This window comes from Mycetomoellerius zeteki, unplaced genomic scaffold, assembly GCF_001594055.1.
Source record: "Mycetomoellerius zeteki isolate Tzet28-1 unplaced genomic scaffold, Tzet1.0 scaffold232, whole genome shotgun sequence".
Taxonomy (NCBI): Eukaryota; Metazoa; Arthropoda; class Insecta; order Hymenoptera; family Formicidae; genus Mycetomoellerius; species Mycetomoellerius zeteki.
In genome coordinates, this window is record NW_017257208.1 from 774,933 (window position 1) to 790,038 (window position 15,106).

Genomic DNA, 15,106 nt, shown 5'->3' on the forward strand with positions numbered 1-15,106 from the left:
CATATAAAATTATTTATCTGAGTAATGCAATAATATTTTTTTTAATTTCAAGAATAATTTTATCGAGAATCTTTACCATCGAGTAAAGTTTTACTCCGTTAACAGCAGTGCAAATTAAGAGGTTATGGTTATACGCAAAAGCGATTATAATGACAATTAATCAACTAACTTATTAATACATAAATATTCCCTCTAAAGAATTGATACGATTCATTTAAATATAATTTTATATTACTTTGTCTTAATTTGACAAGAGGAAAATGCTAGAAAAAGAAAAAAGTAATCATTTTCTAAATAAAATTACTTTAGATATTTTTCTATTGTAATTTTTATTCTTGTTTAAATAATAATAAATTTATTATTATATTGCTGTAGAGAGTTTTAATGGTCCATAAGTGCTGCTTTAGCATGTCCCACAAGTTGTGAGAGGAATCTTTTCAAACTATTTAAGTTGCCAAAGGATAATCAATTAAGAAAGTTCATAAATTCAATACAGCTTTCAAGAAAAGATTAATTCAATTAAATTCGATATTAAATATTTACACAAATAGAAATATTTACACCATAATATGATAGTTTATTTATATTGCACTATATTGGAATTCAAATAAATAACTCACAGCTTGTAAGTATCACTTATCCTTGTTTAATATTTAATAAACAAGGATGAAAAGAAGTTTACAGAGTACGAGAGTGCAAACAGAACACCTATTTAGGTGCAACACTGAAATAAAATGGCGTCATAATCACGTGATCTAGATAGCCAATCAGAATTATCCCCTCAATGTCGCATCTCTGATATCTAGGGCTCTAGAAACAGTTAAACCAACTTGATTACAGATGAATGGATGAATCGTACGCGACTAGCTATTTTTGTGTATTATGACTATCAGTAAAAAAATCAAAACTGAACAGAACTGTTTTGTTGCTTTATCACCCGATTTATTTCCTTTGTTTGTTTAGTTTTTTTTTATTCTTTGCATTCTTTGTATGACAATGGATTAAGAAAGAAGTAATGTGTGGAAACACCATTGAAAGAGAGATCTAAGTTTACTCCAAGAAGCTTAATGAAATAATTTAAGAGAAAAAGGAGATAAAAGTTTTATGTCAAAGAACTGTCATTACAAGTTTTGTGTCCAGTGATTGCCGCTTTTCTTGAGTCTGTATTTTTTATATGGCAATCGATTAAAGAAAGAAGTATTATTGAAAATACGGAAACTATTGAAAGACGTCTCAGTTTGCTAAGAAGCAGTAATAAAATTATTTGAGAGGAAAGGAAGTTTTGTGTCAAATGACTATCCTTGAAAGAAATCAGTTTAAGCTTAATAAAATTATTAAAAAAATTTTAATGAAAAGGTGAAAAAGTTATGCTTTGTGCCAAATAATTGGTCAATGTCTAATAAAAGTAGTTGAAGGCACTCAGGGTACCTCTTATGGATAACCATATGGTGACCATATTTTCTTAAAGAAAATAAAGGACAAAACTGAAAATTTTAGGACTTTGTCCCTACATATTTTAAAATCAGTTTGTGATTGTCAAAAATTTATGTATTATAACATTTTATCGTACAGTATAATTAAATAGAAATAATGCACAGTTTTCTGATAGTTTGAAACTGGTTCGACTGTATTGGAACAAACCTTTGATCTGAAATAATAAAAGGTTCGAAATAATAAAAAATGAAAACAACTAGTTTGTATAAATTTAATTTTAAAAATTAAGAAATATAATTGACAAAAACAAATTGTATTTATATGCATAAAACTATAAGATATTTCCTGTAAAATTTGCTCATTGATATAATATTATAGACGTTGGAATGCTAATTAGAAAAGAATTTCCCATAATATCAAAATAAAGGACAATATTGAAAAATAAAGGACAAAATTGAATTTTGAAGAAACAAATCTAAAGGACAACTACCTAAAATAAAGGACATATAGTCATCATAATTATGGAACGTGTTGGAATAAATTCTGATTGGAACTATTCTGTTTTCCCTAAACAATACAATAGAAATCTAGAGAATAATTGAATAATTCTGATCAGAATCCATTCCGAACATTTTCGTGATAGGTACTCAGGTGAATTGAACCTGAATTTTTTTAAACTATGGAAAGAAGCCATAAACCTTTTCATCAAACAGCTAATAAACTGTCAGACTCAGTTCTAAGTAATGTCACGAAAATTCTTACAATACCAATATGTAGCCTCAATTTTTTGTGCATTAAGAGCTCTTGCCAAATGCAAATCTTTCTATCTTGTAATTTGCCAATAAAAATATGAAAAGATCATAGAATTAGAAAAAATAAAGAGTCTCACTTATTCAAAATATAACGATATTAATTATATAAAATATTTTCTGCTGGACACCACGACAGAATACATAATCGCTGATTGGAGTATCGTTGATTTTTAAGTCTAGAACATTGATCTTTGTAGTCTTATGGTTGTTCTACAATATGCTCTTTGTTTCCTGTTTCTTGTTTTTTATCTTTTGCTTTTTTCCTCTTTGTGATCGTTTTATCGACAATTATATTTCTTGATATGTGTTTTCTGTTTCTTCTGAAGTTCGTTAACATTTATCTTGAGCAACAGAAAACGAAAAACGGGATAAGAGGCAAAAAGGCAAGACACAAAAAATAGCAAAAAGCAAGAAACAGGAAACAAAAAGCACATTGTAGAATAGGCTTTAAAGTACTAGAAAACAATAAGCTTACAGTAACACGATTTTATACCTGAGTGAAAATGTCGGCACACGTTATGTGCTTGACTTCTTCTGGAGGAATTCCTCTGTTTTCACGCCATAAGGGAGACAGTGATACGGTATGCACATAGAGAATAAATAATATTATAATATTATTCAATTTTTTGAGCTGGATATCCATTTGGATTCCGGAACAATATCCTCTAAAAAAAAGCTCAGTAAGAAAAGAAAAAAGGGAGCAAAGAGGAAAGACTGTGACCAATACAGATGATAACTGTAGAGAAAAAATTGTAATTTTGCAACAATATATAAGATATAGCATTATGAGTATGCATACTTATTTATAGAACATTCTATAATAAAGAATCAATAATTTAATGATATAAAATTTCAACCGGATAATACCGGATACCAGATACTTTTCGGATATCCGGTGCATCCCTAGTTTCAACTATACTCGTTCATGAGTGAATAAATAATATTATAATATTCGTAAATGTAAATCTATTCACTCATGAACGATAGACAATGGTACTTTTAGGGATCACCGGATCGTAAAATTACTGGATATCAGAAAAGAATGTAATATTGGATATCTGATATTCAGGCGGAATCCGGGAAGGCAATTTTTTGAGCTGGATATCCATTTGGATTCCGGAACAATATCCTCTAAAAAAAAGCTCAGTAAGAAAAGAAAAAAGGGAGCAAAGAGGAAAGACTGTGACCAATACAGATGATAACTGTAGAGAAAAAATTGTAATTTTGCAACAATATATAAGATATAGCATTATGAGTATGCATACTTATTTATAGAACATTCTATAATAAAGAATCAATAATTTAATGATATAAAATTTCAACCGGATAATACCGGATACCAGATACTTTTCGGATATCCGGTGCATCCCTAGTTTCAACTATACTCGTTCATGAGTGAATAAATTATATTTATACTTACATCTTCTTTGCGCATTTTGGCGCTTTTACTTTTATCTTTTTTTGCTTTGTAAGCCTTCATTTTATTTTATTTTATTTAGATGTCTTAGACTTGGTAATAATTTGCAGATGACGTTTTCAAAAATCGCATCCCTCAATGGAGTTCACATGTTCTTGAAATCACAGGACATCACTCTACTGAGCACGGATTTGCCGGACGTGACAGTGGCATGGAAAGAATTCGAGCGGTGTATCATACTCATAGCAATTGCGAGTGGAGTAACAAAATATGTGCTGGATAAGTTTTTGGATGCCACTTTTGGCGCAATGATTCTCTTCACTGGTATTGATGAGATAAAGAATACTAAGAATATAGAAAGACTCAAGAAAGACATGCGTCTTTGCAGTCCTATTATCGATAGACTGATGGACTGCTTGGACATAGGGGATAAAATTTCTATGAAAACCGATATGATTAACATGACAGAATGTATCATATCTTCAGAAAATCATTTGCTTCAGGTACTAAGATTTTCTTGCGTAGAGTAAGATGGTGCAATTTTGAACATGGTATAATCCTGAACTACACACGATTTGAACCTGATTTTCAAAGTTCAAGTGGGTTTTTTTCTGTTCAGTATCCTTCAGTACTCTTCACATAATGGGTACATCTGATTGGCATATTCCATCAGATCTAAAAATATAAACCAAACAGGTACAAGAGCTCGCTGAACTCAGTGAGCGGTCGTACTTCTGGATGCACCAAATAAAAGGGTTATCAAACTTGAATTTTGAAAATTGAATTCAAATTTTATTTTGTTCAGAATTACACCATATTTGAAATTATGCCATCTTATCCTACAGTCATGAAACTAATTGTTTGGACAGTTCACTAATATACAAGGCGTCTTATTTTAGACACTAAAACATTTCGAAAACAATGCATTTCTGAAAAAAATGTTTCAAATAAAAGTTGTAGGATTTTGAAGAGGGCAGACGAGCTACTTAGATTTTGTATCCACTTTGGGTTCAATAAGGATTAATTTTTTTCGATGGAAACGCCTATATTTTATTGCAGATTCGTATTTTATTAGAAAAAATAAGAAAATTTTTTGTGGTAACTTTTCGCTGAACCTTCTCCAAAAATAGCGCTAAAAGTTCTTATTTTGAAACATTCCGACCAGTGAAGGCAAGACTTGTTGAATCCAAAGTAAGCCTAAGACCCAATATTGAAGTAAGTCATCTAATGGCCCTCTTCAAACTCTATAACTTTTATTTGAAACATTTTTTTCATTTACATGCATTACGCTGGCACTGATAGTTTCACAATTATTCAAATATAAACTATCGATGCAACAATGCGTGCATAAAACTACAATTTTTTGCATCCGGATAACAGTTTGAAAAAAATCATCGATGTAATGGTGTACTATTCAGACAATTAGTTTGAAACTGCAGCTACAGCAAAATTACATGTGATACTCAATAAATACGTATTCAAGACCTGTTTAGAAGGATTTATGGAATGTTTGGACTCGATGTATGGATGTGTTTTGGTGCATGGTTGTGTAGCAGCTGCTACAGAAGGCTGGTGGTCATTGGATCCTGTGGAAAGAAAATTATTAACAATAGGTATTGCTTCGGAGAGTATTTGTACCACGCGAGACATTCCAGTATTTTTACCTCGTAAAAGTTCAAACGTAAGTATTTTTAAAGAAATGTGTGCATATTTTCTAAAATTAAAAAATAAATTTAAAAGTATATGTGAATAATTATGTACATTACTTTAACTATAACTTCAATTTATGACATCTTGTTTAGGTAGCTTTCAGATTGGTATCTGTAACTCTAATTAATCACGTAGAAGTGCTGGCATTATGTGGACCAAATCCAGAATTAACAGAAATTGAGAGATACGCTATGCAATGCTGGAAGAGCAATATGGATGCACTATGCACTGTTGAACATTGTTACCCACGAAACCTACCTACGTCGGTCTCTTTAGATAATGAAACACTTGGGTAACTGGAATAAAGAAAGTTATTTATCTGTACAACTATTTTATGTGATTGATTATTATAACGTTCTATGAATATTTCAGATTTTTGCTGGCAAATTACAAGATAGAAAAATTCGTACTTGGCAGAAACTCTCAATGCGCGAAAAATCGCGTGACGGGATCGCACAGATTAGATATTTTGCGAACGTTTTATCATCAAGCGGTCGAAACATTCGCGCTGTCAATCGAACACGAAGAGAGTAACGATGAAAAATTAACCACGAGTACCTGGAAATTTGTCGGGGCTAAGGAAACGTACTTGTGTTCCGAATATCACAAATGTCATGCTGTGAAACATGGTGACAATATACTTTGCGTTTTATACACGTCTGTAGTGCCTACTCATACCATGAGACTGATTAGTCAGAAAATACTAAAAATGATATTTAGCGATAAGCAAACATATTGGTAATTTTCATTTTTTTTACTTAATGAATTTATAAAATAAAAATTACTGTTTGTACTAATTTGATATGCATTTTTCCTTCTTTCTGACAGAGAGGGGGGAGAGAGAGAGAGAGAGAGAGAGAGAGAGAATATTGCAAATGCAGAGAAATGCCAACCTAAATATATATATATTCTTTATTTTCGCAAAACGTATGTAAATTTATTATCCTCTTTTTTATTATTCTCTTAAAAAAAAGGAAATGTTAAATACAAATGTGTAGAGAAAAAGCTAACTATAGATCTGTACTTTGTTTGAACTGCGCTTGCTGCACTGCGTTTCTCTTCTCTCTTTTTATCTTCGTTATCCGAATCTATATCTATTTCGCTTTAACTACAGGAGGTGCAAAGTTAGGAGAAACAGGTTTTTTTTTATTATGACACGTGCACGTATCCCAGGATACCCCAGATTGACGCAATGTCTGTCCCAAGACAGAATAATAAGAGAACGTTGGTTTCTTTCAAGTCATAAGGAAGCGAGAATATTTTAGTGATGTCCGACTGCTGGCTGGCAGCCTCAAAAAAATCGATAAGGGAGACGCGCGAATCGACAAAGGCGCACGCGTCGAGCGTTACTGATGCGTGTCAGCTGTCCCGGTCGTAAGTAAAACGGGAAAGAGAATGTAGAGCTACGATCGAATGACTTAAATGGCTTGCGACAATTGTACGAAGGTATATCTGGGATACGAGGACGAGTACGTTACCGACAAGCACCGATCCTTGCTCAACTTTACGACGAACAAGATCGGCGGGCATCCAGTGAGTAGGGAACGATAGACTCACCTTCCAGAAATCACCCGTTTTCCCCCGTCGCGATTAATATTTTATTAGGTCGATTTGCGATATCATTTAGCAGAATATTACGATTTAATAAAGCATGATATTTATACAAATATAATACATGAAATATTATATTATATACATGAATAAAATTATATATATGATATAGGAAATATTCTGTCATGGAAAAATATTATTTAATATACATTTCTCGAATGTTAATTATAGTTTATACAATGCCATTAATATTTTATTTAATAAGTCTTTATTTTGCTCGACGTATATTATGCAAGTAATAATTATAATATATAATATGTAATGTTTGTTTCCTAGAACTGTTATGGGAAGAATACATTATCATCGCCACAATGCAGACTCTGTGGCTTATATCAGCTCTTGGCACTCCAATTGTATGCTCCGTTAGATAATTCAAAGTACCATCGGACTTTATATATATTTGCATGTATCAACTCAAATTGCTGGAATCAAAATGAAAGCTGGACATGCTTGAGAATACAGTATTTAGAGGATGAAGCTAAGACTACACCGGATTCTGGAAGCGTTAATGTACCATCTACGACAGCTTGGTTGTCAGATGCAGACGATTGGGGAGATAGTGTAAATGATAATGCATCGGAACAAAATGGGAATAACATGTTAGAAAATGATCCGTTACAATTTCATTTTTCTCTGCGTAAAGAAATAGACCAGGATATACGAGAGGAATTGTCTGTACTGCGCGTGGATGATCCAAATGCAAATAGGTTCGTATATTAAAATCGATTTTATTTATGAATAATAGCTATATGTATACTCTTTTTCGAATGTTTCAGTCCAGCAAGCGTAGACTCCCCAGTTAGCGGAGGTGCTGTAGGTCGTTTAGATTCTCCTCAAGCTTCAGCAGAAATTGATGGAGATGAAAGCGAAGTCGTATGCATTGATACTCCAACGCGACCACAATGTGATTTAATTAGTTTACTGCACGAAGTAACTCCGTTGCCACTACAAATTACGAACGCGGAAACCAAGTGTTCATTCGTCGAAATATTTCTCTCGGTCGACGAGGAGGATTGCAGCATAGATGTGTCTCAACACGTTCGAGACTTAGTGGTTGAATATCAGCATAGCAATCCGGATGCATCGACCAAGTTTACGCCAGATTCCGGCAATCCTAAAACCATTGAAACAGACGTGGAAAAGTACGAGAAAAGCATTCCTAAACACGGTGATGAGATGTTTCACAACTTCCTTTGCAGAATACAGAGAAATCCTGGACAGCTGTTACGGTAAAATCTTTAACGATGTTTTATTCTCCATTTTATACACGCGCGTGTGTGAGTGTGTGTAAAATAAAGTGTGTGTGTGTGAATATATATATATTTTTTCTATTTGTTTTATTCTTATATAGGTATATGATGACTTTATTTTTTAGCTATTCAAGGGAAAATTCTGCACCATTACTGTTATATCCGCTAAGCGGTTGTATCGGTAAATGTCGGCATTGCGGCGATGAGATGACTTTTGAGTTGCAAGTTTTACCGACGATCATACCAAAGTTAATATTAAATCCAAGAAGCGATCGGAATTTCCAGATCGAGTTCGGCACTGTTTTAATATACACTTGCGTTAGAAGCTGTTGGTCTGCGACCGATTCATATCGAGAAGAGCATGTCGTTGTTCAAGCTGAAAGACTATAGTTGTAAAATATTAATAAGAAAAGTTACGAGTGAAGCTAAGGTTCTTCCAGTGATCCTATACTATATAGAATTTCATATTTACGTCTAGGACGACTAGTCATGTTACGTCTGTAGAAGAATACCGTCCACCTCTTCATGTACACATCAAAAGTCCTATGTAGCGAGCGATGGTTGATAATAGTAAAGGCGTTGCAGAGATATGTATCTCGAGCTACATTAAGCGATGTGATTCGCAATTGAAAAAGAAAGATTTTTAGGAATGTCTGATAGAAGAGAGTCTAGAATAAGAGCATTCATTTTACTTTTCATCTCGATCTTAGTATATAAGTACAGTGCAAGATACAACTGTACAATTGCTACCGACATATAAATACAAAAACCTCGATGGAAAACGACGTGTATTCCTTCTTGGAGTGAATTCATATGTATTGTACATTTTTACAGTTTACTTACAATGATTATCTTAATTATATCATAAAAAACAGTAGGTTGATTGAAACTAATTATAAATACAGATAAATCAATATCTTAGATTCAAAAACGTACTACTAGTGAGTGCTACTTAAATACAGTGGTCACATTAAGCAAATGTGTTTTAAGAATAACTTGTTTTTTTCTTCCTTTCTATTATATACACACATATATGTACGGTGTATAAACTAAATTTATCAAATGTTTAATAGGTTCTGTTTAACGGATGTTCGGCGAAATAATCTTTTTTACTGTACATAAGTTCGGCAACTTCTTTGTTGAATGTATCACCATTGTTCCACTTTCCTGATACAATCTCGTCTGCAAGAGTCTGCACTCTGTCTATGGAGAGAATTGCAAAGCTGTTGGCCAAGTGCCGATCCTGATTGTGGTTCCTCAAGCCGATGCAATACGCCCTGGAAGCGCGCGCAAGGACAGTAATCAGTGCGAATGTTCTCGTTACTAATTCACCAACTCGACGCAGTTCCATTTGTCGTTCGGGTACAGCTATGCCATGACGTTCTAGTAGTAGTACCGCGACGGTGTGCAATCTGGTGATACACTTTTCCAGTTGTACGCTACTTGACGCTAAAGACGGATGCAAATGGTCAGCAAGTTTAAGTTGTACTTGATATTCTTTACCCATGATCCACTTTAATAAATACTCGGGAAAGAAATAGGGATTTCGTAACTTAAATATGTGATCGCGTAGATTTTTGCCCATGTGTTGTATACCAAGTAGAGCTATATATGTATTACATTCGATATTATATCCATCAAACAGGATATATGACAATGCATCTTCGAAGATCCGTATGTAAGGATTCTCCCTCAGATAACTCTGCGCTCCAATAAGTTGCAGGCCTTCGTAAATACGTGCGACACACTCGCTAGTACAATATGTCTCCACCATGGCTTTCTCGAGCATGCAATCCTGACTTTCAAATGTGTCCATTATGCCAGTGGTGTAATACAGCATACTCTCCATGCTGTACAGAGTACTCGCCGTCTTACCTATTATCTCTTTAACGCTTTCATACTCGTGCATGTTTTTATCTAAATGTTTCCTCTGCAATATATGCGTCGTCAACATTTTTGTAAATGTCTTCAATGTACCTACTGCTTGCGGAGCAAGATTTCTGTTTCCAGGAGAGAGTACATCTACCAGTATACTCGATCCAGATTTTAGATTACCCAGAAGATTCTCTTTTGGAACTTTGGTATCTTTAAAAATAACTGTATTGACCGGACTGTTTTGAAGACCAACTAGATTTTTAAAATCTTTGATTGTAACACCTCCGAAATCACGCTCCACCAGAAGTATAGATAGAAAACCCTCGGTATCACTGAGCGTACGGCAATGGCCACAGTGACAGAAGACGAGAAATAGATTGGCGTCGTGCCCGTTGACTACAAACGTCTTCTCGCCATTTAATGACCAGTGTGCGTCACTTTCTGAGTTTACGGCTGTACTGATGATGTTATGTACATTTATTCCGTTTCCAGGCTCAGTGAAACATATTGTGGGAATGAGTTCTCCAGCCGCTATCCTTGGTAGATACTTGGCTTTCTGCTCTTCTGAGGCCAACGTAGAGATGATTTGAACGGGCTGGATATTGTTCTTGACCATGTAACATCCCAGCCAAGGGAAGCAGCTGAGTACCTCCACCAACTTGGCCGACTCTGAATGATTCAGGTTCAGGCCGAGATGCTGCTCGTCTATACACGCCCGAAAGACACCTAACTCTTTTAGATGAGCCAGAATGTCTTCCTTCCGGACGCTTTGCGGATCCTCCAGACACTTCGACATGTACTTCTCGATAGGTTGGAGCCATTCAAAGAAACTCTGATGTCTGTCCTTGGTTTGCGGCTCGGGATAGTACATGAACTCGTGATCGAACACGGCGAGAAACAGATTCTTGGCGAACGGCTTGCGTTGCGGCTGCTTCTCGAGGGGAGCCGGCAGCCGAATTTCGAGGTTAAGCGTGTCCAGTACATGTTGGCTGACGCGCTGGTTTTGCGTGTGACGGATAGGCATGCAGACGCACGAGGCATGCCACAATTGCTTCCTGTACAGTAACCGACGTGCCAGCATCGTTGTTACGTCAAGATAACCTCTTTGTAACTTTCGAAATGCGGAGAATACATAAACACTGATCATCGAGGAGTGTCGAGGAGGTTATGACGAACAGGTTATTCGTTTTAACGAGTTGACTGCACTGCTCTGCTGCTGGCTTTGTATTGGCTGCACTGCTCTTGTTTAAATACTGCCGCGAATATAAAAAATATTCTCACAAGTTCCTTTATTGTCCATTTCTACTACTGTAGATTAACTTTAATCTTGGTTGAATTTACTCTTCACCTTTTTTAATTTTTAGAATTAGGAAAAGATAAAAAGTAAGTTAAACTAAGATTAAAATTAATTTACATTTGTAAAAATTTGGACGATTTTGATCAAATTTCAATTAACTTAAATTGGCGGTTAACTCGACCGGCAGAATTGCTTTAAGATAAAATTTCTAATATGCGCGTTGTTCTTAATTTTTTTCGGCATTAAACACAATTCTATTAATTTAATATTTAATTAATAGTTAATAATTAAATTAATTTAATAGTTTTATTTTTTTTATTCACACTAAATTTGTACATAGGGTATTTTTTTAAAGCGTATATAGGCATCCTCTTTCTTACTGTATAATTAACTGATTTTATTTAATAATTACATTATTTATTGTAATATAAATGTAAAAATAGATATTTCTGTAGTAAAGAAATTCTATGATATTTATCTTAGTGTTGAGTTAATTATAAATTCAGGAGAGAGATAAATTATTTGCGTAATTAATTATCTTTAAATATTCTTTACAAAACAATTTCAAGAGTATTGATTTTCTGTAAGAAATTTTATATACGTGTAGATTAATTTTTATGCAGCGTATACTTTTTTACTGAAAAATTATGTTTTCGTGCTTCAGCTGTCCGTGAATGATACATGTAACGCATCAGAATTGCTAATTTAATTTTCGACTACCTGAAACACACAATTTAGATTTTATTTTCTCGCTCCGTTTCGTTCGTAGTGCATTTAATTTAGCCGTTTGTTCTGAGTTCGTCTTCCCGGAGAAGACATGATGGAATTAGGACAATGTCCGCGAAAGCGACTCTGCTGATTCTGCTATCGCTCGCATTTGCCTCGAATGGCTGTATCTTTAGCAAGCGCAGCAAAACGCGCATCCATCGAAACGATGACGAATGTGTCTGTGGTACCACCGTCCGTTATAACCCTTTGACGGATGCAAATATTACTGTTGATCCCCATTGCGACTGCAGATCCACCGGTTTTGGGGTAATTCGGATAATTCCTTACGGGACCTGCATTGCAGATGCATGCGGCACGATACATGTAGACCTGTCCTCCGCATGTGTCAGATGCAGCATGTGCGTGGCCGTCGCCGAGAAGGCTTGTATTTTTGATACCACTCGTATAATAATTAAATATATAAATTATACATAAATTTATTATTATTATTTTATATATAGGTCATTCCACGTCAACTCGACCACCCCCCCCCTGCTCAAAACTGTACGCAACCAAATGTAACGTATAGGGTACCAAAATTTAGGTTGAAGCTTCTATAATGAGTTATAAATCTTAATAATAAAAAATTGTACCATCAGAACTTAACGAAAATCTCACAATAATTAAATCTTTATTTCCTACTGATATAAATGCATGTTGTTAATTAAGATTTGTAACTCATTATAAAAAAGTGATCGTGTTACAAAAAAGAATTACTTAATATTAGATAACACAAAAATAAAAAATGATTCAAATTAAAAGAATAAAAATTACCAAAAAAGTTACAAAAAAATAAAAGTTACAAAAAATAAAAAAATTAAAAGAAAATAAAAAGTAATGCGGGCTTTGGAAAGCAATCCAGAGACAGTCTTTCTCTTAAACCTCGTTTAAACGCAGAAAGCTTTTTCATGACAAACCGTTAAAACTCAATATTAACAAATGGTATAATTATGTGATATATAACTGATTAATTTCATAGAAATATCGTATTAAGAAAAAGAAAGAGCACGTTCTTAAAAATAATGTAACTCTACTCTCTCTCTCTCTCTCTCTTTCATCTTTCAGAAGTGAATATACTAATAAAAACTAAATGTTTATTTGCAGAAAGAATACAATTATGACGAAAAACAGCAATGTTGCTCTTTTTGATTACTTTTCGCGCAATCCAAATATTATTGATTAATTTTAATTTCAGATTTGGATTTAGCGTACAAAATTACATTGAAAACGACTACCCATACAGCACAGAACGTGCAGCAATATCGTTGCAATAACGCTGCAATATTGCTGCAACATGCAATTTTACTGCAATGTTGCAACATTGTTGCTGCAACTTTTGTGCTGTAGGGGTATTGTACTTTATTTAAAAAAAAAACAGTTGAGATTGGAATAATGAAAAATATTACTTTTTCTATTTAACAGACAAAATCAAGGTCATTACTTGATATTTTCTAAAATCATCACATGGTATCGAAAATTAGAAGCTTCAACCTAAATTTTGGTATCCTATAAGTTACATTTGATTGCGTACAATTTTGGGCAGGGTTAACATGGAATGACTCATATATATAAAAAATACATTTTGTATCTCCTCATTACATTAAAATAGTGTAATAAGTATAATGTATATGTAATTATAAAATATATATATAAATTTTTATCCATTTTTTAGCTAAATGTATTTTTATCCCGTAATTTTTTTCAGATTAATCAAACTCTGCTGGAAGTCCATGATATGATGATGCCTGATGATTGGTTAAATGAAACGGAGACAGTGCTTCTTCTGAGAACTATCTGCGATTATTCTTTTCAACAGTAAACTGTTTTTTTTCTTCGCTACATAATTTTATACAGTACATTTCCTCATTAATGCAGCGATCGTGATTTTTATAGCTATGGTTTGCGTGAAATTGATGGCAAAAGATTTATCTCCGACCCGTTACCGGGTGACAAGCTCATCATTTCATCTGCCGATGGGTTATGGGAGAAAAAGTAAGTTATAAGAGTGATTTCATTCACAAATCATTTATTACTATCGATCTCTTTATTTACGGTAATTAATTATAAGAATCTCTTTTAATTTATCATGAAAATAGATGAGATTAGCTTATAAATAATTAATTATGAGATTAGTTTGAGAAATATGTGTCACAACTTTCTCGATGAGATACAAGAGCTGCAGTTATACAGAAATTGGAAGGAGTGGTGCGAGGATGACGAACACATTCCTAATCTCGAAGATATTCTTTGCAGGTATAATATCAGTATACATTCTATTCGAGATTTATCTTTTCATCTTTTATCTTATTATTTTCTAATTTATGTTAGATTTAATTAGATGATTTAAATGATATGAATTGCAAACGTGTAAATTCTCAGATGATAGCATTCACAGCAAGATTTGATTTTGTCTTATAATCTATAAAATCGACTAACTAATGCTGACGTATGCAGAATGAATAGTCTATAAATTATAATTTATGGTATTCTCTGAGGGAGAAATGAAAATCTTTGTATTTGCCGTAGAAATGAAATTAGCAGTTTACGAGATTGCAGAGGTATAAGCAACATATACAAGCGACAAGTACCTACGATTTTCGGTGCTCGTGTGAAACTTCTAGCCGAATATATATAATAATTTTAAGTGACCATTTATATCATGTATTTTTAATTGTATAAAAAATATTATCTATTAAATAATATTATACACACTTAATACGGTGCTATTTGATATATAATAATTTTATGGTTACGATTTGAATAAAAGCAAACATTTAACTAATGGGTCAATTCTAAGTAGGCTTGTAATGTGTTCTCGTAAAACTTGTAAGACTTTATGACTAGTATTCTAATTTTATGCGTATGTATCGTATAAGACGTACGATTATTCATAAATATCTACTATTTCTTGTAAATTTTATGGCTAGTAAGA

At 33.5% G+C, this 15,106-nt stretch overlaps 4 protein-coding genes across 6 annotated transcripts; 3 read left to right on the forward strand and 1 right to left on the reverse strand.

The window, feature by feature from the left end:
- Positions 1–923: 923 nt before the first annotated feature.
- Positions 924–6,266, forward strand: fy (fuzzy planar cell polarity protein-like protein). Of its 3 annotated transcripts, none has more exons than XM_018449063.1 (6): positions 924–1,012; positions 2,573–2,827; positions 3,774–4,166; positions 5,147–5,344; positions 5,466–5,665; positions 5,746–6,115. In XM_018449063.1, the coding sequence occupies exons 2-6, from the start codon at positions 2,750–2,752 to the stop codon at positions 6,113–6,115; spliced, it is 1,239 nt and encodes a 412-aa protein (XP_018304565.1). In that variant the 5' UTR covers positions 924–1,012; positions 2,573–2,749. The 3 variants fall into 3 exon arrangements, with proteins under 3 accessions (XP_018304565.1, XP_018304566.1, XP_018304564.1); XM_018449064.1 differs by lacking the exon at positions 924–1,012 and adding an exon at positions 6,202–6,266 and having other exon boundaries at positions 2,516–2,827; positions 5,746–6,111; XM_018449062.1 differs by lacking the exon at positions 924–1,012 and having other exon boundaries at positions 2,516–2,827.
- A 507-nt stretch (positions 6,267–6,773) lies between these two features.
- trus (programmed cell death 2 like trus) lies at positions 6,774–9,116 on the forward strand. The gene is made up of 4 exons (XM_018449178.1): positions 6,774–6,906; positions 7,261–7,691; positions 7,761–8,213; positions 8,360–9,116. Exons 1-4 carry the CDS (start codon positions 6,796–6,798, stop codon positions 8,622–8,624), a joined length of 1,260 nt encoding a protein of 419 aa, XP_018304680.1. The 5' UTR covers positions 6,774–6,795; the 3' UTR covers positions 8,625–9,116.
- Positions 9,117–9,212: 96 nt separating this feature from the next.
- LOC108723417 (acyl-CoA dehydrogenase family member 9, mitochondrial) lies at positions 9,213–11,279 on the reverse strand. Its single transcript, XM_018449177.1, has one exon. It carries the CDS (start codon positions 11,254–11,256, stop codon positions 9,301–9,303), a length of 1,956 nt encoding a protein of 651 aa, XP_018304679.1. The 5' UTR covers positions 11,257–11,279; the 3' UTR covers positions 9,213–9,300.
- Positions 11,280–12,122: 843 nt separating this feature from the next.
- Positions 12,123–14,841, forward strand: LOC108723383 (uncharacterized). The gene is made up of 5 exons (XM_018449104.1): positions 12,123–12,555; positions 13,880–13,989; positions 14,068–14,166; positions 14,308–14,427; positions 14,701–14,841. The coding sequence occupies exons 1-5, from the start codon at positions 12,241–12,243 to the stop codon at positions 14,807–14,809; spliced, it is 753 nt and encodes a 250-aa protein (XP_018304606.1). The 5' UTR covers positions 12,123–12,240; the 3' UTR covers positions 14,810–14,841.
- The last annotated feature ends 265 nt before the right edge of the window (positions 14,842–15,106 follow it).